General features: G+C 37.5%; 1 protein-coding gene across 3 annotated transcripts in view; it reads left to right on the top strand.

Moving 5' to 3' along the window:
- The window catches only part of EPHA3 (EPH receptor A3), a 366,991-nt gene that overhangs the window by 79,784 nt on the left and 262,401 nt on the right, over positions 1-24,806 (top strand). For all 3 annotated transcript variants that reach the window (XM_070597347.1, XM_070597348.1, XM_070597349.1), the window contains exon 3: positions 22,081-22,741. In XM_070597347.1, the coding sequence (XP_070453448.1) occupies positions 22,081-22,741 (661 nt within the window). The remainder of the gene's footprint in view (positions 1-22,080; positions 22,742-24,806) is intronic.

Raw genomic sequence — 24,806 nt, 5'->3', positions numbered from 1 at the left:
ACTAGGTTGTGACTTCCTCAAAGGCCTAAAATCCTTGACATTGTCGGAGAGGCCCAGGGACCTGTCTGACCTTTGTCCATCTGTATAAGGTGGAAGGTTTTCCTATCAATATATGCCCCGGCTTAGTAAAATGTAGACCAGATGGTAAGGTTCCAACTCACCTACAGCTTCGTTGACATTTTTTTCTTTTACTTTATTTTTTATTATTTCAAAAGAAAAACTGCTTCGACACGTTTTCCACTGTCACAAACTCAATTATGTGAAACAAGAACAAGTGAAACTTCACAGTGAGAAGTCTTTTCTGATATTTTGTTAGTTGTGCTTGTATAGTACCGCCAATTGCACTTATTAGCCCTAAATATTAAACAGCTGTCCGCATTCCATTGACGTAAATAAGACATTTGAGAGCCGGACGTGCCTTTGCAAATGCAGCCGGCTGGGCCTTGATAGCCTGGCTCCGTGGCACGTTGAGTGTTTAGGTAAATGACAAGAGAACACATCTTGTGAAGAGGGGATTCTATAGGAAATTCCATTGTATAGAAATATGACATTTCAAAGACTTGTTAAGCCAAGAAAATGATACATTGTGCACCTGTTTGTTGAATTTGTCGAACTTCTTTGTTACCTGAGCTGTGTTCATTCTTCACTCTCCTGTGGGCCCCTCTGCGGAGCTCTGAGTTATGCCATGCAAAGTGATTGCTGCTTTGTTTATTTTTCCTCTGCTAATAAAACTAAAGTTTCTTTTCTGAGATTTATATTAATCATGAAAGTGTATTGAACTTAACAATAGTGTGCACTTTAGATTTGCACTTTTTCTGGTGAATTTACTCTTTCAGGGTGCTGCAGACTTTAATTTTTATTTTCATTAATATTTACACATGCATATCCTACCTTGGTTGAACTAGTACATACAAGTCGTTTGTCATGTTATTACATCAAATTAATGTTTTAAAAAGGAAAATATGTAATATTACATTGAGTAAGACATGTAGACAAATGTTGGTAAAGTGACTTGAACATTTATAGATATAGTAAACATGAAGTAAAAGATAAGTTAAATTAAATGTTGAATTTGGACTTACCAATACAATTCTAAAAATATTGCGGTGTTTTGATTGACTCTGTGTATTTCTAAAATTAATTGGTGAATATCACAGGAAATATTTAAAGATGCGTGTCCTGTGTGTGTGTACATCTGCATGTGCCTGAAAAGTCTAAGCTAAGCGGTGGCCCCTTCACTGTAGGCACTTATCTGAGACAATTGGCCGTGTCACAGCTCTGTGGCATCACTTCAAGGTTTGGGTTGAGGAATGCATATAGCAATCATTTGGCTTGTTACAAAACAAATCTATTATATATTATTTAACACAAAAAAATCTCTCAGCACATCAATCTGTTTTCTTTGGTAATTTTAAATTATACAATTACCATATCCTAAATGAAAACAAGCAATCTGGAGAGATACAGAATTTTTGTGAGCAATATAAAATAGCTTACTTTATTCTAATAATAGAAAGGAAAGCTATGTACTATGTGGCATTTGTTTTCATTTGATTTAATATTTTGCATTATGAAAATAGATTCATTCTTTTTCATAGTTACCCTTTTAAAATCCATACATAATACTTCCTCAATAAAATGTGGTTGAAGAAACAAACAGATGAAGCACATCCAGGCGGGAATAAGCCAGCTAATGTCTCATCCTGTAATAGGCACAACGGTGACATCCATGTTGCCAAATGCATGGCTTAGTCCTCAGCCCTCACCTTTCTTTTATATAGAAGCATTTGACAAAACTTAACATTAATTTTATCTTCTCCCTCTAGAAACATTTTCTTCATTTGGTGTTGGAACACAATTTTTGTACTTCTATTGCTTTACTGGTCACTTCTTTTTAGACTCTTTTACTAGATTTTCCCAATATTCTTGATTTCTAAGAAACGAAGAACTCCAGAACTCAGTCTTCAAGTCTCTTCTCTTCTCTCTATAGTTATTTTCTAGCCAGTCTCACCATACGCATATTGACAAGCCCTACATTGCATTTCTGTCTTCGTTGTGCTTCTGAATTCCAGACTTGAGGAGAAGGGCTTGTTGCTATCTTCACTTGGATGTTTCATCGGCATTTATAATGAATGTATCCAGAATACCTTCATATACCCTCCCTAAACCTGCTCCCCTTGCAGTTAATCTCCATCTTGATACAAAGTTTCGTTCCTCATATCGCTGAGACCTCTGCTCATAGCAATTTATCAGGACCACTGGTCCCTTTACCCTGTTTCATTTTTGACTGTCTCTTTCTTTCTCCCCCCTGGAAAGTAATTTCCATGGAACTTGAGACTCGGCTGTTTGTTTTGTTCACGGGTTCTATACCAGTCTTGAATAGTCTCTGGTTCATTAGAGGCTCTCAATAAACACTTTGGAGTGGATTGAATGTAAGACTGGAATGAATGCTTCTTCCACAATCTACTTAGACCAGATCCTTGTGCCTGGAGTGTAGCAGGTAAACTGGTTCTATTCTGCTTAGAAAATGTTTATAAAAATGTCTGAAGGGAAAAAATTAAAGGTTTTTTTTTGCAAGAGTATGAAAAGGATTGATCCTACACTATGAAATGAGAAGTGTACCATATACTGATATAAACTGATATAAAAGTGGGGTTTGAGTGTTAACGTCTAAACTTTCATTGCGTTAGTATTAATGTCCGATCCTTCATTCCAAGTATGGTATTGAAGACCATACTGAGAAACCTAGTTCTATTCTAAATTAGGTTTCTCTTCTTGAGAAGACCTGATTTTCGGGAAGTATTACAGTTGTTCATTGCCCCACATCAAGCGGCCCTGAAACAATTGCTTTTATTCCCAAAAGAACCCTTGCTTTCATTTGCAGTAGTTTTTCCACATCAGCTATTCTTTTAATTTTAACAGTGTAATTAGTGAAAACACTAATTTTGCCCAATATGCCCTGCAATTTGTTATTAATATATATCTTCCTTTGTGCAGTAGTCCTATTTTCTACCAAGATATAAGAATGGAAAACAAATTTTAAACTCAGATGTTTTTATTTGGAAGCATAATTTCAACGTTAGGTCCTAGGTGAGAACAGACCTCTCATTGTGCAGAAACCCGGACTCTAAGACACTTCCTGTGCAGCACTATTAAACATCCTCTGTCTGCAGCAGTTCAAGGGTTTACCGCTTAACTGCTCTGTGACTGCTTAACCTGAAGGCTGCACCCACTTCTCTGATATATTTACATGTCGTCTTGAAATCAGGTCATACTTCACTCTATTCATCTTTCTAACACTTGCTAGGAGAATCTGATAAAGAAAAATATTTAATTTTTCTGGACTGGTCCAATTATAATAAAAGATCTTAAATTCTTTTTCTAACTCTCTTCAAAACACTTTGTTTGCCAGGCACACCTACGAAAAATGCTGCACCAGGAAGTTTGGAGTATATAATAAGTCAACCAATTAGTTGGGCACCTCTAAGTAGAAACTTTTTTGAATATAAAACTTTTAAATTTTGCATAAATGTTATTACACGGTGTATTCTTTGCTAGGGCTGCTGCAGCAAAGGACTACAGACTGCGAGGCTTAAACAACAGAACTTTATTTCCTTAGAGGCTAGAAGTGCAAGGTCAAGGTGTCAGCAAGCTTGTTGCTTCTGAGGATGGAGGGAAGGACCTGTCCACCCTCTCTCCTGGGCTTGATGGCCGTCTTCTCCCTGCGTCCAGATTTCCTCCTCGTATAAGGACCTCAGTCAGATAGGATTAGGGCTTACTCTAAAGATCTCATTTTAATTTGATTATCTCTTTATAGACCCTATCTCCAAATATGCTTACATCCTGCTGCATGGGGATTAGGACTTCAAAATATAAATTTGGAGGGGAGACAGCTCAGCCCATAACACATGGTTCACTGCTTACCTATTTCATTGTGTTCTTTTTATTGGAAAAATCAAAATATAATATTCTTCTTTCATTAGTTGAGCAAATATTTATTGGATGACCCCTGCTAGATATTGTGATAGATTAGGAGACAGAAATATATGGACAAATTTGGGCCACAGTGTTTATGAAAAATTGAAATGGAATTTCTCCAGACCATTACTGTGTTCCCTAGCTTACCATAGTTCCTTTCCGTAGTTTCATAGTTTCATGGCTTTGGTCTCGGTTGTGCCTGACCAACTTTGTACCTTTATATGATCTGCCCTTGAAAATTAGAAGCTTTGAAGCACTCTGCTCAATTCTCTGCTACACAGAGAATTTGTAATTTTTAAAGATCACATAAATTTACCTTTAGGGAAAATATAACTTCTTTAGAGAAAAATATTTAAGCAAATCAAGGCAGTATGATGTAATATATACAATAGAACTAGATAAGAGGGAACAGAAGTGCACAGCTATGAACATGAACCAGCGGCCCAGCCTCAGTGGGGGGCCACAATCTGAACAGAAAAGGCACTGAAAGAACTGGGACCCAGAGGTCAAAGCGTCAGTAGCGCCAAGGATGCACAGGAAGCAACGGAGCTGGGAAAAGGAGGATTCTGACACCTATATGAGGGGATGAGAAGCACAGAATGTCACTGGGAACTGACCCACTAAAATAATAATAATAATAAACAGCAAGAAACGTAAGATAAACAAAACAACATGCTCCACAGAGAAGTATGACTAAGAGCCCAATCTGTGCGCTGTGGGCTTGACCGCAGACCTCCTCTGTCCCTTCCAAGCAGATAATGACCTCCTCTCTGTCCCTTCCTAGTATATGATGACCTCCTCTGTCCCTTCCAAGCATTTGAGGACCTCCTTGGTACCTTCCTGGCAGATGACGAGTGCCTCCCTGTCCCTTCGAGGCGCGTGACGTCCTCCCCCAGTCCCTTCCTGCTGTGTGGCGCCCTCCTCTCTGGTATATGAGGACAGACCTTCTTACTTTACCCTTTGGTAGTAGCTCATTGTCCTCTTCCTTCATGGGCATTAGATGGTAATATTCTTTTGCCCTCAGGTTAGAGATGAGGATTGTATTAGAGTACACGTACCAGTAACATTGACAAGTGTCTGGTCAGTAAAAAGCATTCAGTGTGGGATATTGTTGGGCACTAGGCAAGCCTGTGATGGAGCACCACAATCCAAGAGGAGACTCTAGACATTTTCTTCTAGAATCCGTACTCCACTCCACAGTCTTCCCTAACTTCCAGTCACCATCTACAGTCCAGCGGATGGTTCTTGATACTGAAAATGATGTTCTCTGGCCCTCTTGCATCCGGGGTTATACGAATTCAAGTTTAATTGTCTTCAAATTAGCATGACTCTGATTATTAAGCAGAAACTTTCATAATACATACAAATGAGGGTAAAATATACTATATGTAAAATCACCACTTATGTTTTAATATATGTCATAAAATAGTGTATATATTATGTATATATGTATATATTATGTAAAATACATGTATCATATATATAATAAAGTAGAAATAAATACTGAATGGTATTTATAACAACCTAAATGGTTCTGACATTTAAGAGTTAGTTCTACAATAAGCAGAGTACAGAATTGACTGGAATATCCTACCAGAATATTTTCTTTCCAGCATCCTTACTCAGTAAACTGGTCCATGTGACCATTTTAGGTGCCATTTAGCTCTGGATGCTGAGGGACTCTGGAGGTCTGTGATTTTAGGAAAAGCATACTAGGAGCCATCCTGCTGCTAATCCAACGCCAACAGGTGCTATAAAAATACCAGTTTTATCCTCCTTTGGTCAGGAATGCAGATACTGCTCGAAATTTGTAAAGTTTGAAGTCATTTTCAAATAAATGTGCTTTGTCACATCTATTATTTATACCTAAGCTTTTGGATTTATCTGTGAATATTCTCTGAAACTTTTTGTAGAAAGTTAAAATATTATTTGGATAACAGCATAGAGTTATGGATTATATTAGCGTAACGTTTGAAACCACAAAATAATATATTCTGTTGAATACCTTCTCTTTATGTGGGCCATTTACAAGATATTTGAGATATCACACACAAATAAATGGTCATACTGTGAACAAAGAAAACAAGAACTCTGTATCCTTTGTATTTGGCCGTGATTTGGGGATTCAAATTTTGTTTTAAAGTTCAAAATTTCTCTGATGATAATTAACAACTGTTCCCCCAATTGATACTGTCCTTGTATTACTGTTGTAACAACTGTTACAATTTGATAAACCTATTTTTCAAAATTTAATTTGTCAGAAAAATTTTCTCTATTCTCAATCATTTTGGTAACGGTTCAATTACGCTTTCTTTGAAAAGGTTTATCATACAAAATAATGTTCTGAATACATACCCTTTAGCTTTTTAAGTTTCTCCCAGTGTGTTTACTTGCTATTCAAATGTTAATAATGCTGAACCATTTTCCACATTCAAATGTTTAAATTTTCCTTCATCTCTAAAATTTTATGAACCTTCCATGTATTACACTTATTTGTAATCCTGAACATGTGGTTATTTACAATCCCAATTTATTTATTATTTTTGCTTCTAATCCCATTCACTTTGGGCTATGAAACTGAATATACTATATATTATAGAACATTTATGATCATATGTTAATTTTTTTAGTGAGATGTTTGCCAATTTTTTTGCAATTGTCTTTAGGTCAAGATTGAAATAAGGTTAAGTCCATTCTCAAATATTCTCCAAAAATGTAGCTTTCCTTTAAAAAATACTCATATTTCAAAAACTTGTTAAAATGTACTATAAAGTACATAATGATGTGCTTATAAAATGGGATTTCAAAATTTCTAAAAATATAGCAATATAACCTTCCTGCATTTGTTTCAAACCCATTAATCTTTGCCGGTGACTGAGGGGAATTTCCAGTTAAGATTTCCCATGGCTTACTAATGGAACAGAGTTCTACCAAACTGACTTCAAAATTAGTCCTTTCTGTTTGGCAGAGACAGTGTGGTGTATTGGCGCGAATGTGGAACTGAGCGTCAGACCTGGATCTCGTCGGTCTAGGCTGGACCCTAGACCAAGCAGCACTGTGACAGTGGACACTTTTATCTCTCTCCCTAGATGTCAGTCTCTTCCACTGTGGAGAAGGTCTCAAGGTCCCTTTATGTGGGAAATGCCTTATGCAGGCTCTGTCCCTGTAGAATCCACTGAATCTTTTCTGTTTGATAAGAAAATTGTTTAAAAAAATGCCTGCGGTTACTACCTCAACTTCTTCTCTGCTATACCCGCCTTAGTTCCATAAAGTTTTAGAAAAATCCCCACTACCTAAAAGAAAATTCTTGTAGTCACAGATATCCTTTTGCCTACCACATGCCTTTCACTGTAAAGTATCCTCTATGTTAAATGCAAAGTTCTTTCCCGTATCTCTGACGTTTTCTCGTTGTTCAACTCCTACCTCCGTAAAGACTCCCGTATTTTCCATCCTTAAGAAACTTTTTGATGTGGGGAACATTTCAATACGGATGCTTTGAAAGAGCAATTTTTATAATATTTTCATTTCTTTCATCAGCTCATCTTTCTCTTCCTAACCGCTAAAGCATTTCAAAACAGTTTCTAAGATTCTTTTTTTCTTATATTTTTTCTTTTTTAATCATCTTAATCATTTCCAAAGCTTTAGTTATGCAGCTCCAAAATCTGGATTTCTATTCTTTTTTTTTGTTTTTGAAGATTGGCTGCGAGTTAACATCTGTTGCCAATCCTTTTTTTTGTTCTTCTCCCCAAAGTGCCCCCAGTACATAGTTCTACATTCTAGTTCTTCTATGTGGGACGCCACCTCAGCTTGGCCTGATGAGTGGTGCTAAGTCTGTGCCCGCGGTCTGAATCGGGGAAACCCTGCGCTGCCAAAGCCAAGCGCGTGAACTTAATCACTTGGCTACGGGGCTGGCCCCTGGATTTCTATTTTTATACCTTTTTTTCCCCTCTGACTTCTGAATGACCTTTCCAACTTTTGAAAATGTTTCTGTCTGTGTTTCACACTGATGTGTCAGATAGCTTATATTAAACAAAACTGCTCTTCTTGCTCACAAAACTTTTCCCACCATATTGCCGCCTCTCTCTGCTACTAACATTATTTCCAAGTCATCAAGACAGATTAGTGGAAAATAGAAAAGGCTTTGTAATGTAAGAGCCCTGGGTTTGAATGCAGGCACCACTTTTTACCAGCTACTTATTTGGGGCAGGTGGTTGAATCCCTTACTAAACTACATTTGCCTCATCTGTAGAATTAGTTGATAACAGCACCTGCTGCCCAGGATTTTAACAAGAACAAAACGATGCATTTCTGAGAAAGCTCATAGCTATTAACATCCTCACAATATGATCAATATGCTTATCAAATATTAGCTTAAAACCTCAGAGTCATTTTCAGGTTTTCAGTTTTCTCAAACCAAGTATCCATCAATTGGCAAGTCTTAGTCCTATCCCTGAAATGTTACTGCCATTAAAAATTACCCTTTCACTTGCTCATTCAATGAATGGACTATGTGGAACTGTGCTTGGGGCTGGACATCAATAATGAGCCAAAGGGACGAGCTCCCTCCACCCCTCCCTTAGCTAATCACAATAACTCTCTAAGTCATCTCCTCCAGTCCTCCTCCAATCCATCCTAAATACTCTTATCAAAGTAACGTCCTAAATCTGAGCTTTGTTTGAATATCTTGAGTCATGAAAAACCTCAGTTACACTCCAAGCCGTCCGTATGATCATCTCGTACTCCTTCTCTAATTTCTCCTGTTCTCTTTATAGCAACTAGCGTGATGCTATGAAACAATGAGACTTGTCAATCCTCTGCTCAGCCCAGGATGGACTTAAACTCCTTCAACTCTTCCGTTTCTTCCCTCGTTTCCTCCCTCTTCCTAGGATATACCAGATACGTCCCAATCCCTGGGGCTCTTTACTCCAGATACACCCCACTCCTGGGGGCTCTTTACTCCAGATACACCCCGCTCCTTGGGGCTCTTTACTCCAGATACACCTCGCTCCTTGGGGCTCTTTACTCCAGATACACCCCACTCCTTGGGGCTCTTTACTCCAGATACACCCCACTCCTTGGGGCTCTTTACTCCAGATACACCCAGCTCCTTGGGGCTCTTTACTCCAGATACACCCTACACCTTGGGGCTCCCTACTCCAGATACACCCCACTCCTTGGGGCTCTTTACTCCAGATACACAACACTCCTTGGGGCTCTTTACTCCAGATACACCCAGCTCCTTGGGGCTCTTTACTCCGGATACACCCTACACCTTGGGGCTCCCTACTCCAGATACACCCCACTCCTTGGGGCTCTTTCCTCCAGATACACAACACTCCTTGGGGCTCTTTACTCCAGATACACCCCACTCCTTGGGGCTCTTTACTCCAGATACACAACACTCCTTGGGGCTCCCTACTCCAGATACACCCTACACAACGCTCCTTGGGGCTCCCTACTCCAGATACACCCTACATCTTGGGGCTCTTTACTCCAGATACACCCTGCTCCTTGGGGCTCTTTACTCCAGATACACCCCACTCCTTGGGGCTCTTTACTCCAGATACACCCTGCTCCTTGGGACTCTTTACTCCAGATACACCCTACTCCTTGGGGCTCCCGACTCCAGATACACCCCACTCCTTGGGGCTCTTTACTCCAGATACACCCTGCTCCTTGGGACTCTTTACTCCAGATACACCCTACACCTTGGGGCTCCCGACTCCAGATACACCCCACTCCTTGGGGCTCTTTACTCCAGATACACCCTGCTCCTTGGGGCTCTTTACTCCAGATACACCCTGCTCCTTGGGGCTCTTTACTCCAGATACACCCCACTTCTTGGGGCCTTTTACTGCAAATATGTCCTGCCGGGCTTCTTATGGCTGTCTCCTTTGGCTTCATGCCCTTTCCTGACGCATCCACACTCCTTTACTCAAATGTCACCTGCCAGCGAAGGCTTCCTCTCCTGTGAGCCATCTTTTCTGGTCTTTATCACATCACCTTTCCAGTGAGGTTCTCCTGGGCCATTCTTTTTAAAATCTTCCCCTCCTCCCAACATATACAACTGTGCCCTCTCTTTGCCTCCTTTATTGCTTCTTAAAACATACCACTACATAAGAAAACATAAATTTTACTTCTTTATCTTGTTTTTTTAACCTGTCTCTCCCTCTAGGGGGTACACTCCCTGAGGAGAGAGATTTCAGACCATTTTGTTCATTGCTATCACTCCAGCACCTAATAGAGTCCCTCATGCCTAACAGGGGTGGTAGATTAATCAAAGAAAGACTAGCTTCCTTTCTCACTTTAGCTACCTCACAATACCCACATTTAGTCAGTATTTTTGTGTTTGTATGCCTTTCTTTCATGTTGCTTCCTCTGCCTGGGTGTTCCTTTTTCTTTTTTCCCCTCATCACCTATTTTCACTAATAAAAATTCCACTTATGTTTAAATTTCTTGCCTAAATGCCACCTCTCAGCTGCTGTTCTCTTTCTCTGTTCCCACAATGAGTATTGCCATTCTTTGACACATTCTCTGCCCTTCTCTAATGTCCCACACCAATCCACCATCAAGTCCTTTGGCTCTACTACCAAAATATTCCTAGAATTTGATTTGTTCACTCCCTCCCCCATCAATAATGTCCCATCCTCTCTCACCTAAGCTATTATATTAACCTCCGAATGACCTTGCATCTTGGACCTTTGCTCCTTATGTTTATTTTCCACACAGCAACCCATGACCTTTTCAATACATGATGGAGTATGTCACTGTTCTGGTCAAACTCTTTACTGAATTCCTATTTGTCTGAGAATAAAAGCCAAAGTGCCTCACATGGACCTAAATGCTCTTGTGCCCAGCTGCCTGTCTGCTTAGCGTTTCCACACTTCACACCTGCACCCCGGGGCCTCAGCCCTAGTGGCCTCCTTGCTGTGCCTCGGTTACAACAGCACCACCAGTCTCACCGCCTGTGGGCTTCCTCTTCTCTCAGCCTGGGACGCTGTATCCACATATTTGCCTGGTTTCCACTTCACTCATGTCTGCAGAAATGAGAACTTATCCCTGGTTACTCCATCTAAGATATAATTTTCATCAACTCACCTATGATCTTCTCTTCCCTTATCCTGTTTTTATCTTTGTTCTTCTTTGTAATGATTATCACTACCTCACCTATGGGTGTGTGTGTGTGTGTGTGTGTGTGTGTGTGTATGTGTGTTTGCTTACTCTTTGTTTTCTCTCAAGAAGAACATAAGCCCCATGAAAATGTTAGTGACTTGATTATTATTTTTTCCATGGGGTGGGACATCCCCAAGGCGTAGAAGAGTGCCTGGCTCACAGTGGATTTCTGTTGAATGAATGCATGACTGTCTAACATTAGCATTGCACACATGTATTTCCATTCTTATAATGTAAGCTTTTCCAGGGCAAGAAACCATGAGTTCTACACTTTTATCATAATGGTAGTACCAGAAAACTAGTACATAAGTGCTTAATAAATATTTGTTTTACTTAGCAGGTAATGACTATGAAAGCACTTATTAGCTATCAACATCATCTATTAATCAACTGAGCAATCCGATGAGAGAGATAGATCTCATCCCCATTTTAGACCTGAGATCACAGATGCGGAACACACTGCCCAGTATGAAGTAAAAGCATCATAATAATAGTACATATTTTTATTTTATTAAAGGGTAGAATATGTTTATTAGTAAGTTATACAGATAGATTATATACTTTTTATTTAAAAAAAAGAATAGGAGGTAAAGTCAAATATTTAATGAAATTACAGAACAATAGTACCCGGTAAAGTGTGGAATATTATTGGCAAAACTTTTACTCCACATAAAATGGCAAATTGATCATAGAGAAAAGATGGCTCATTTATAATAAAAATAAGAAGCAGTCCAATATTCAGCTAGCTTTTGTCATTAATCGTATTTATGGAATTTCAAAACAATAAAACAAATTACACTTGTCAGAAATTGTGGTAACCTCAAATAAATTTAAAAGAACTCTAGACTCATTTAAAAAGAGTAGAAATAGGAAAAGCTTGAATTTAAAATACATTCCCATTATTTTACAAGGAAAAAACATCCGTGTATTCCAATGACGCTTTTGGTTAACTTAGTTTTAGCAGAATACTAATAACATTCATTTACTGTTTCCCAGAAGCCACACAGTGTTACAACTATTTTAAGTGGGTAATCTGCTTTTTCTCACAAATCTGCAGAAAGAGTTTTCTGTTCTTTTCCCCATTTTACAGGTGTGTAAATTGAATCGCAGTCTGTTAAGCCTCCCGGTCATCAGGTCGCAGGGCTAGGTCTCAAGCCAGGCGCTGTGTGACTCCACCCCTCACTCTGGGCTCCCTAGGGTGCTTGGTGGCTGAGGGTCGAAGGTTTCCAGGAAGCGCTGTTGCTACCCTCACTGGCAGAGCAGCAGAAGAGTCTCTGTAGCTTTAAGATGGTTGCTATAAAGCAGCTTACATTTCAGGGAAATGCCCTCAAGAATGATACTTATTGTGTTAAAAAATAAACTTAGTTATCCACAGATCTGTAAAGCTGAGCATGTGTTCCACAGTGACGTGAGTGGATTTCGTTTCGTCGCTGTCAGTGCTGCACAGGTGGATAGTCAATCGCTGTGAGTTACCGGGCCTGCGGCGCATTGTCATGGCGGGAAACGACACGAACCTCACCACTGATGCGAGGCGCTCTGCCGTCACCGCTATGCATGAGTCTCTAAGTAGCTGAACATTTGTAATAATTCTGCAAATGTCCGTCTTAGCACAGATTTCAATCCAGACAAGTTAAGCCAACCTGCATGGAATTTCCCCCCATTATTTTCAAGCAGTTATATTGAGTTCTAAAATTACCATTTTTATTGGGCAATTTCATATTGAACATTTGTCCAAGAATTGGAAACATGATAGTCTCATTGTCCCATTCCCTAATATTTAAGGGAAATTTATTGTATAAAAAGTAAAGTCATTTGGCTATATATGAAGAGGAAGACAGTGAGCAAAATCTCTGATAAATGTAAACAATGTTTATTTTTCCAACTTTTATGGAATAGATAAATGGTTTGTTAAATTATATTTTAACCATATTGAGCTCCTCTTTGCCGAAGTAATTTGCAGATAATGATATACTTCATGGTTATAGTTTTTAAAATCACATTTTTGCAATTATAAGTCTCTTTCACATTATAAATTGAAATATTTCACTATTAAAATCAATTCTCTATAATGCAAATTACACTTTTCCTATCCTTCCATTAAAGAATGTTGACATTCTTCCCCTCACAGCAAAAATAAATACAAATTAGCAGGTTTAATTGAAAACATTTTACAACGGTGAATTTAGATATGGTCTCCCCAAGGTATCGTTTATATTTTAGCACATCATATCTGTTGCAAGTCAATTCCTCTAACTAGATATTCACTTTTTTGGTTGGTCTTTAAGCATTTTGCATTATTTTTGAAAGTTCTTCTATTGCCATCTCTCCATCTCCTAGACTTTAAGGTTCTTTTCTTCATCTTCCAAAGATGTTTACCGTCTATTCCAAAATTCTTTATCATAAATTTACTGACACTTAGTTTCTAGAAATTTATTTCCCTCTTTTTCTTAAAAAACAATTGCAAATTCTTATAAACATGGAATGGGTCTTTACCTAGTGAGAGCCACTCTCTGACACATACCTCTCCAGAGTATTGATTTTTAAAATTCAATGCCTTCTGTACCAGCAAGCACCCCTCTGTACTTTGTTAGTTATATATTTAACTTTTGGTACATCACAAGAGATTTAATTTTAGTAAATCTCTGTAGGGTACTTGGTTTTAGCCACTGGGCTAGATGTTTGGGAGGGGAAGATGAGCCAAACTGGAGACCATGTAGGGGAGAAAAAATAGTAATGAAAGAAAGAAATGAGTATCTCTTTATAAAATAACAATGGATATAACAAAGGGACTCTCTGTTCCTTAAGAACAGGTACCCTGTCTATCTCCTTCATTATGATATTATTAATATGGAGTTTGGCATGTTATAGTTATTCAATAAATATAAGCTGACTGTTCTTGAAAGGAGATGTACAGAGTATAATGAGAACACTGTTTCAGAAGAGAAAAATTAAAGAAACGCATTTATTTACAGACACATATCTTGATTTTTTTCCTGTTGATGCTTGCAATCTTTCAGTACAAACAGGAGTCTTTCTGAAATATGTGTTAGCAGTCAAAAAAATTCTAATTTAATGAGCTATGTCACACTTTCTGCACATGTAGTTGTGTCCTCTATTCATTCACAAGAAAAAGTGACATCTCTTTATAATCTTTTGGGAATGTTCGGTGCACATTCGCTTAACAGATGTCATCTTAAGGCCTGTCTTCTGTGTCTTTGCAGGGGTCTGTCTGAAACCGTCCTCTTTTTTCCTTTTGGAGAACCAACTCATGGTCCAGAGCTGACCATGTGCCTCTCTTCAGTAGTGTCTCACTGTAGTAAATGAAGTAAAGACATGTCAGTTGATATTGCTCAAACTGGCCCAGGCCTTTCTGTTCTAAGCAGCTGCCTACACTCCCACTGCTTAGCACCACTTGTCCTGCCACACCAAAACCCAATTCCTTAAACAGGTTGGTCCTCACACAACTTCCTGTTTGCTCACACTTTTCCTCCCTCTGCCTGCCCCCATATTCCCACCTGTAAAAGTTCGAGCCATTCTAACCTTCCTTTTCTTCTTCCTTTCTGCTGTTCCAGAACTTTCCTTCTGGTGGCAATACTTCCTTTCTCCACAGCTCCTTGCAGGACCACAAATAGAGAACATGTCATCATCTGCCTGTGGGATTCTCATGCCGCTCCCTCCAGCATCAACTTCTGATAACAAAAATGGCATTCTACTTACCTTTTTACTATATACACTTTCTAACATAGGCTTTACACATAGAAACATTTAATAAATGCATGTCAAATTGAACAAAACTGCTATTATGGAAGCATCTTAATAAATCACACATCACCAAAGAAAATCACAGGAGGGAACTAGCAAACTATAAAAACAGTGCATGCCTAAAGACAGTTGTCTTGCATTCATCCCAGTGATAAAGATGACTTTCCCACAGACTTTGTTTACATCTTTCTGTAACACACACATTTTATATTTACCACCAGATGCAAAATAGAAGAAACTCTGATTAGATTTACTTTGTTTGTTCTAATAATATCACGCAAACTTTGGTGGCTGGTAGTAGCTGACATTATCCAGGTGAGCTTCTGCATGAGGCGTGTCTGGGCCTTGGCAAATCTGGATTCAAACCCAGATGGCATGTGAGCTTAGCAAAAGGTCCTTCTGCAGAGACAGGGGCAGGGCTTTCCAGAACTTCAGACATGGTTTCTAAGGAGATTCAGAAGTCTTGGAAGCTGATTTTGGAGTATGCTGTCAGGTCAAGTTGACATCAGAAATTAATAATTCAGAAGGCCAAGGGACATATAGCATTGGTTCCCAACTGTAGGCAATTTGGAAACAATAATTAGTTTGGATAGGCACCCATGAAATAGTATTTTAAAAAAGCTCTCTGGCTAAGGTTTAGCCAGAAATGAGAACCATTGATGTAAGAGAATTAGACAGACAGTGGTCAGAAATAATGTGCGAAGATGTGGCCACAGCTCTGAGGTCTCCCTAAAATCCCACTGAATCCCGACTGGGAGGAGAGGACATACAAATGAAGCCCTGCAATGGCGAAGCCAAGGGTGCTCTGGTTCCTGTCCAGGTTGAAAGAAACCGAGAAGGACTGAGAATGAAGGTGGGAGCATTGGTGAGCGCGAGGCGCTGGAGAGAGACAGAGAATCTAAGGCACACCCTACAGGGCTCCCAAGGATCCCCATGCCCTCAAGCTTTCGGAAGACAACGCCTGTAACAGGCTGCATCTTGTACGTACAGACTGTATCATGGCCTGGCCAATATGCCTGAGAATTCTAAACAGCGATCTTACGTCCTCCAGGTCTAAACTCTTCCTCTCACTCGAAATCCTTTGTTGTCTTTTCTCATTCATAATCTCTGGTCCTCAAACCAGGAAACTTCTAGAAGAAAACATAGGCAGTACACTCTTCAACATCAGTCTTAGCAGCATATTTTCAAGTACTATGTCTAACTGGGCAAGGGAAACAATACAAAAAATGAACAAACGGGACTACATCAGACTAAAAAGCTTCTGCACAGCAAAGGAAACCATCAACAAAACGAAAAGACAACCTAACAATTGGGAGAAGATATTTGCAAACCATATATCTGATAAGGGATTAATATCCAAAACATATAAAGAACTCATACAGCTCAACAACAAAAAAATTAACAATGTAATTAAAAAATTAGCAAAAGATCTGAGCAGATATTTTTCCAAAGAAGATATACAGGTGGCCAACAGGCACATGAAAAGATGTTCAACATCATTAGCTATCAGGTAAATGCAAATAAAAGCTACAATGAGACATCATCTCACTCCTGTCAGAATGGCTATAATTAACAAGATAGGAAACAAGTGTTCGAGAGGATGTGAAGAGAAGGGAACCCTCATAAACTGCTGGTGGGAGTGCAAACTGGTGCAGCCACTGTGGAAAACAGTATGGAGATTCCTCAGAAAATTAAGAATAGATCTACCATATGATCCAGCTATCCCACAGCTGGGTATTTATGAAAAGAACATGAAAACACAAATGCATGAAGATACATGCTCCCCTGTGTTCATTGCAGCATTATTCACAATAACCAAGACTTCGAAGCAACCTAGGTGCCCATCAAGAGACTAATGGATAAAAAAGATGTGCTATATTTGCACAATGGAATACTACTCAGCCCTAAGAAATGATAAAATCTGGCCATTTGTGACAACATGGATGGACCTTGAGGGCAATACACTAAGCAAAATAAGTCAGAGGGACAAAGTCAGATACCATATGATCTCACTCATAAGTAGAAGATAAACAAGGACAAACAAACACGTAGAAACAGACTGGCTTGGTGGTTACCAGAGGGGAAGTGGAAGGGAGGAGGGTGAAAGGGGTATTTAGGCACATGTGTGTAGTGATGGATTGTAATTAGTCTTTGGGTAGTGAACATGATGTAGTCTACACAGAAATCGAAATATAATGATACACACCCAAAATTTATATAATGTTATAAACCAATGTTGCCACAATAAAAATAAATTAAAAAAAAATCTCTTGTCCTTTAAATCCTTTCCTGGTTTTCCAGCTCTTAGTATATTTTACCCAAAATGAGATGTTGTTCTCCCTATATTTAATAAGGCAGTTTTAATACCATTATCAAATTTCTGCTGGACATATAGGGGTTAAAAGTGGGGGGGAAGGTAGTGGATGGCATTCATTAAGATTACTGGCCATACCATCCCAGGCATGCCCCTCTGGGTATTGCTATCCTTAGACCCTGGACCCCATCTTGTTGCTGATGCTGGATTTCCAACATAAAATCCCCATCTTCTCTCTCCTGGATCCCTGGTTGCAATTGTAATTCTCTTACTTGACCAAAAATCAACAGCAACAGTAACAAAGACCCAAAAATCAATCTTATTCCTCATTTTTCTCACCTTTTTCATTTTACTCTACCATTTTATATAATATTATTAGAAATATATATCTGTGTGTGTGAACTTTTGGGAGTAGAATGAGCTAAGAAAAACTACGTATGGATGGAAAATACTGATTTTTGTAGATATATCTGTGCCTGATGCTTGATATTAACATCCTTACTGTAAGCAACATACATCTGCATGCTTAACATGCAGATATGAGATAAATGTTCAAATATTTCTAGGGTGAACTTTGAGATGACTATGGGTGTGTACAAAGGGAAAGAAACATGGGAGTAAGAAATATGAGTGAAGAAAGAATAACATGAACTAACTTAATATCACTTAAAATTATTGAGGGCAAGATTAATCATCATTAGCATTTTGTAAAGTGCAGAACCATATGTTTCTTATTAACCATTGAAGTGTAACTGTAACATTGTAAAAATAAGAATACTGGCGATCATTTTCTTTTAATTGTCATCTTCAAATTTCCAAAAAACTGGTTTTAAGTCTTGTAAGGTAAATCGTGAAGTTATTTTTTCTTACTTTCTTAATATTTCCCACATCATGTTAATCTATGCACTGAATGTATTGCAGATTCTCCATTTCTTAAAGAAAATGTAAACAATTTCTTCCTTACTACCTATTAGGAAGTACCTAAAAATATATCTCAGAGAGTAGCTAAAATCAATAATGAGTATAAATCCTTAATTACTATAATTGAAGCTTGTGCAAATGATAGCTATTAAGTTAAGTGCTGATTAGTCATTAAAAATATATGTTTCCCACCAAAATACATGTTTGTCTCAGTGACAAGGAACTCTGCTGTCTAGAAAACATAAATTAAGAGTGTCTTTCACACCCCACACTCTCTCTTGACGATGAGGAGCTCCACTGTGGTTTTGCTGCTGGGAATAGATTTCAGAATGACCCTTCTAGGCAGAGGAAGTCTGGGCACATGGCTTTCTTATAGTTGTAGCAACCTGGAAAAAGAAGAAAAAACAAGCAACTCAGCTCTGGCCTCTGTGGTCTAATAATTAAAGCTCAGAGTAAGAATCTGGAATCTAAATACCAGAATTGGTGGTTTTAAATTTGAGGTGTAGGAAGAATTTGAGCTCTTCCTAGTTCTGTGTCCTTTTCTGCAGAAGACAACTTTACAGCTGGGCACACTTGCAGAGAATTTTTTTAAGGATAAGGAAAATGAAAAGAAAGATGATTTGAACCACTCACTTCTATATGTCACTAATTTTATACGTCATCCATTTTTTCTCCAGGTCCACTTTGGGACAATTACTATAACAATATAATATCTCCAATAATTTATGAAGGTTACACATTAGTTCTTGGAGTAGGAAGAGGGGGTAAATATGGACATTCTTTAAATTTGTAAAGTGTAGATATTACATCTTTCATTAATGGTTTCCGTTGTTACTGCTGCTATTGAGAAAATGTTCACGTAGAGATTTTATTTCTACTATCTTTAGTCTTTAGCAAATTCTAGAATTAGAGACTTGCTGTTTTTGCATGTGGTCTGAGATGGCAAGCCACCATCACTTACAGGCAATTTGGTCTTCATTACAAATTAATGAAGTGATAATTGCTCTCTGCAACCTTTTATGTGCAAAGCATGCTGATGCTGTTTGCGTTATCTTCTTGCAATTTATACCTCTGCCTTCAAGGACACGTGATAGCTTGCCTAATTAACACTGAGAGGAAAAGTGTTAAACTACAGTGATATCTCCATAATTAAAATAATATTTTGCATCAAATTATGAAAATCTCTACATAGTCTCTTCTCTGATGTCTAGTGAATGCTGTTCATAGCAGGAGAAATGTGCAACCGATTCAGCCATCAAAGCACAAACTCATATCTATTCTGATAAGGAAATCTTGACCTAAAAGTTTTTAAGTCAGTTGGTGTATTTTTAAGTAATGATGTTCGTGATCTAACTTTCTGTAACATGTTCACAGAAGACATCTGTTCTTTGGAGGTTTTGTTAGCTCTGTACTTTACAAAGCCCTTGTAGGACCGATGTCAGGATAATGGAGAAGATTCCACATAACACTGACTATTCAACATTAGAGTTTTTCTGAGCTCCAACTGTTCGCTCTTCTTTTATTTCTCTGATTTTAAACTAATACATTAATTTTGCTTTGAGTGTGGCTGTACTATTATAGGCACCTCGGTGTAAAGACTTGAGACCTGAGCTCTCAGGGGCACTTTTCTTCCTAAAAACTCTCTGCAGAATACAGTCACGGCACGGATGTTTGAAATGGTGTACGGGTGATTATTAAAGTATGGTGTGAATATTTTCTATTCTTACATTTAGATGGAAATATATCTTGTATATTATGTTTAGAGTTTTCTAGACCAGTTCAAATTTGTTCCTTTGTTGGACCTTGGATGTGACCAATGAAGTCAAGCCAATTTTGTCTCCAGAAAATGAGTGCCTGTCTTATATTCCAGACCCTAAATGATCTAAGATTATTAAAATAAGTACTTTTCATTTGTTTCTGCTTTGTTTTTAGGTTGGTAAGAGAGCCATGGAGAATAGAAGTTTTTAGACTGTGTTTCTCACACCCATTGGGGTCCACACATTTGATAATTCAAACATCCTAAAGTAAATAATTTATTTTTTCCAATGAATTCAAAGTCCAAATAAATGTTGTATTTCTTTGCTTGTGGTTACCACCAATTTAACAAATTAATATTTTATTTCATTCTGTCAGTAGAATTTGGGGATTGGAATTCCTATGTGCTTTCAATAAATATAAATAGAAAAAATGTTAATACACTTTAAATGCCCTTAATTTAACTAAAAATATCTAAAACTTGCCATTCATGATGAAAATAATTAACTCTCTTAATGGAGAAAAATTTAGGAACACATTTGTAATGGGCTTCACATGATTTTATTTATGTATTTACAAAATTAAAATGCATTCTCTAATAAGAACTTTATATTTCTTCACCCCCTGAATGATTCCTACACATATTATAAGACAAAAAGCATTTTTGTGCATCTCCCAAAGGTGAAGCTTTGTGCTGCATACCATGGAGGATATGAAGAGGGCTAAAATTTAGCAAACGTGTGTGTACCAAAACTAAATTAATCCTAGCATGGATCATGAATTAAGTTTGTAAATGAATAAGGCATTTAATTAGAGTTGAATAATAGAGAAAGTTTCTTAAGAATGACAGGGTAGTGGAAGGCATCAAGAAGAAATGAGACAGTCCAGGTGAGGTGGTACCACAAACAGGAAGATCCCACATAACTTGCGAAAACAGTGGAAGAGTTCACAGTGACAAGAGCACAGTGTGTGCTGAGTAAGACATATCAGTCACTAGTCTCAATTCATACTTTCGGAAAAATATAAATTTAAATTGGGACCAGTTTTTGGGAAAACACAAAAACTAAAGAGTTTGCAAGCTATTGCGTAGGTTCTGGGGAGCCATAGAAGACTCTGAATTCCAGAATGACATGGCAAAAGGTGTATTTTCATGGCAGCAGCAGGCAAAATTTGGCATGGTGAAAATAAAATATAGACATGAGGATAATAGTTAAAACAGGTAGTATAGTAGTTATAGAATCATAAGTAACACAAACTGTCTGATGCTAACTTAAAAGCTTCTCTGTGTCTGGCCTAAGGATCACAGGAAGCAATCCTTACTGTTCTAAAAAATCTTAAAGCTTTTTAAGTGTTTTTACAGTGAGAAAAGTTGTATTAGGATAATCCTAACTGCTATAATAATAGCAGCAACCTACATATCCATTTATTTCTTGCTTGCATAAAATTTAATGTGGGTAAAAGATATTAAGAATTGAAATGCTTACTACACGTATGTCTTCAGTTCTCCATGCATAACTATTAATGTTTTATTTTGAGGGGGAAGGGAGCCATGTTTATATTTTTACTTCAAATTTGCTTTCATAGTTCCTCAACACATATTCCTTGAAATGACTAAGTACCTTAAAAAATGTCACGCATGAAGATCCATGGTAATGATGTCATTTAGATTTACTTTGTTTTGCCACATATTGACTTTACCAAAATTTGGCCCAAATTGGGAAAAGTTTAATAAAGATTCATTTTAGGCAGTGGTATTTTGCATTCTTCTAAAAATAACAAGCAAAAAACAATTCAAAAATATACAACAAAACCATTTCATAATGTTATTGGAGATGACCGATTTGGAGTTATGATCCTGGAATATTAGGCTAAGTATAATCAATTACTAAGCAACTTTTTCTTGAATATTCCATAAACTGCAATCAAATTCAAATGTGTTCATCAAAATTATAAATTACTTTGTGTCAATGAACTCAGAGAACCTTGAAAATAAGAAAAACTACAAACAAGAATGTTTTGGAATTTCTCCACATCATGATCTTTAATGAATAACACTGAAGTTTCTGCTTGTTTACTTCGTATTTCCTGTGATGCTACTGACACGTTCACCTTGTATTCATTATGTTTGCCTCATTAATTCTGAGTCTCCTTTTCTTTTTCCTCCTTTGATTCTTCAGTGGGAAGAGATCAGTGGTGTTGATGAACATTACACACCCATCAGGACTTACCAGGTGTGCAATGTCATGGATCACAGTCAAAATAATTGGCTGAGGACAAACTGGGTCTCCAGGAACTCGGCTCAGAAGATCTACGTGGAGCTCAAGTTCACTCTGAGGGACTGCAATAGCATTCCACTGGTTTCGGGAACTTGCAAGGAGACTTTCAACCTGTATTACATGGAGTCAGATGATGATCATGGGGTCAAATTCCGAGAGCATCAGTTTACAAAGATAGACACCATTGCAGCTGATGAAAGTTTCACTCAAATGGATCTCGGGGACAGAATTCTTAAACTCAACACTGAGGTTAGAGAAGTAGGTCCTGTCAACAAAAAGGGATTTTATTTGGCTTTTCAAGATGTTGGTGCTTGTGTTGCCTTGGTGTCTGTGAGAGTATACTTCAAAAAGTGCCCATTTACGGTGAAGAATCTGGCTATGTTTCCAGACACAGTACCCATGGATTCCCAATCCCTGGTGGAAGTCAGAGGTTCTTGTGTTAACAATTCTAAGGAGGAAGATGCTCCCAGGATGTACTGCAGCACAGAAGGAGAATGGCTTGTACCCATCGGCAAGTGCTCTTGCAATGCTGGCTACGAAGAAGGAGGTTTGATGTGCCGAGGTAAGAGTCTTCTCTATTTTCCTTTGAGTGGTATTTCTCACCTGGGAGTTTATCACAGAGTAATTGAAAGAGATGAACCCAGCCTGAACTTACTTGGTAGCAAAACATGTCTCAAACTGAAAAAAGTCTATTTATAGACTAAGTTTATCCCACTTGGTGTGTTGGCTCATAATTTGTTGTAGAAATATTAACATGTTTGATTATGTGGTACTGTTTTACACCCCACTAGAAGTGTTATATATGCTATTTTTAAGTTTTCTTTGCTATTTAATGACTACAATAATGTAACTCCAGACCAACTGAACGAAAAAAATCTTTCTCTCTTTTATGCAGAGGGAAGAAACATCACTGGCACTCGGCTAACATAATTCTAACAGTTAGATACTGCACGAACTGTTTATGCGAGTGCTCATTGATGTAGTAAAATGTACCTCATTGCGATAAAATAGCCTTTGCTTCAGTGACATCTGTGCATCAAATATGTGTTTACTTAAAGGCATTGGTGCTTTACCAAAGATTATTTTGTGTAAAAATCCAGGGTTGGTGCTTCAGTGTTTGATGTATAGAGGAGTCATATTTTTTTTTGCTTTTTTTGCTCCATGATTTGGCCCTTTTGGCTGCTCAGAATATCTGTGCTACACCTTATATTGGAATGCATATTTGATCCTTAATGTAATGTCACAGAAATTGAACTCTGTCAAATTGATTTTTATTAAAAAAATCTCTTTGCACTTGGAGAAAAATCAATTAAAAGGTCATCTTTTTCCATATAAAATTATGATATATCAGATGAAAATTCCCACTTAATCTTAAAACTTGTTAATTAGCATATCCAAGGTTTTATGCTTAAGAACACACTGAAATTATGATTAAAAACTTAAATGTATAAATACATCAAGAACTTAAGCAGCTGGTAATTGGAGTCTAGTCTGTTTTAATACTTTGCTTGCTGTTACTTTCTGCCAAAGGAAATGAGTTTGGCATTCCACTCATGTCCCTTCAGTAAGTCTCAAGTCCATGCAGAAGAAATGAATGTACTTTATACATAAATTAATCTTTCTAACAATCTGAACAGAACATAGCATTTTGCTTTTGACCATAAACATAGTTTGTAAGAAAATTATTTTTTAATGAAAGCAAATGGTACACTCTAGTCTCATACTTCTCCATGTTATTTAGATTCTCATGAAGCACCATAAGAATATTGTTGCTAAATATGGTTTTGAAAGTTCTAAAATTGAAACAACATCCTAGCTGGTAGTTGCTTATAGACATGAATGGAAAGAAGTTTTAATGACTTTATGTTCACTTAGAGTTGTATTTCATTATGAAGGTATAGTTTGTGATATATGGTATTTATTTTAGAGATATTTTAGAGATTTATTTTAAAGAAAATAATGAAAGCTTAGCTCAGGAGGATTTAAAAATTTTCTATTCCCTCCAATTTGATCCCCATTTATGCTGTCTCTGATACTCAAAACAGGAGAGGAATATGTATGTCTCCATGTCAGTACTATGTATCAACTTATGCAGAGCTATTTCTTATAAAATATTGCACTGAGCAAGAAACCTAACCATTAGATGTTTGGATCTTAAATAATTTTTATGTAGTGCTTTATACTCAATTCAAAGTTATAAGAAGTATAAAAATAAGTATCAATGAGGTAAATAGAATCACATAAATGTGTTAATAGAAATAAAGCATCCAAATAATTAGCCTATATTGCATGCTGTCTTGAGGACAAAATTTAGTAGTTGAATAGAAAAAAAGTCACATTAATTGTATTCAAGAAGCTCACAATGAATTCAGAATTGCTACTGTTTTGTAACCTCATTTTAATTTACTGACCCACTTTTTTTAAGTAACTACTACACTGTTCAATGCTACTCTATGTCAAGATTACTCTTAGAGATAACATTCATGTCAAAGTTTTACATCCATTAATCTAGTAGTGTATTATGTTGAAGGACATCAGTAGACCGTCCTTGAAATAGTAATGCTGTATCATCACAGACATTCGCTCTCAGAATTTCAAAATACTAGTTTCAGAATAAAAGATACATA

The sequence above is a fragment of the Equus przewalskii genome, chromosome 27 (assembly GCF_037783145.1).
Source record: "Equus przewalskii isolate Varuska chromosome 27, EquPr2, whole genome shotgun sequence".
NCBI classification, from domain to species: domain Eukaryota; kingdom Metazoa; phylum Chordata; class Mammalia; order Perissodactyla; family Equidae; genus Equus; species Equus przewalskii.
Note: the sequence above shows the minus strand (reverse complement) of the source record. Positions and strands in the feature narration are given on the sequence as shown.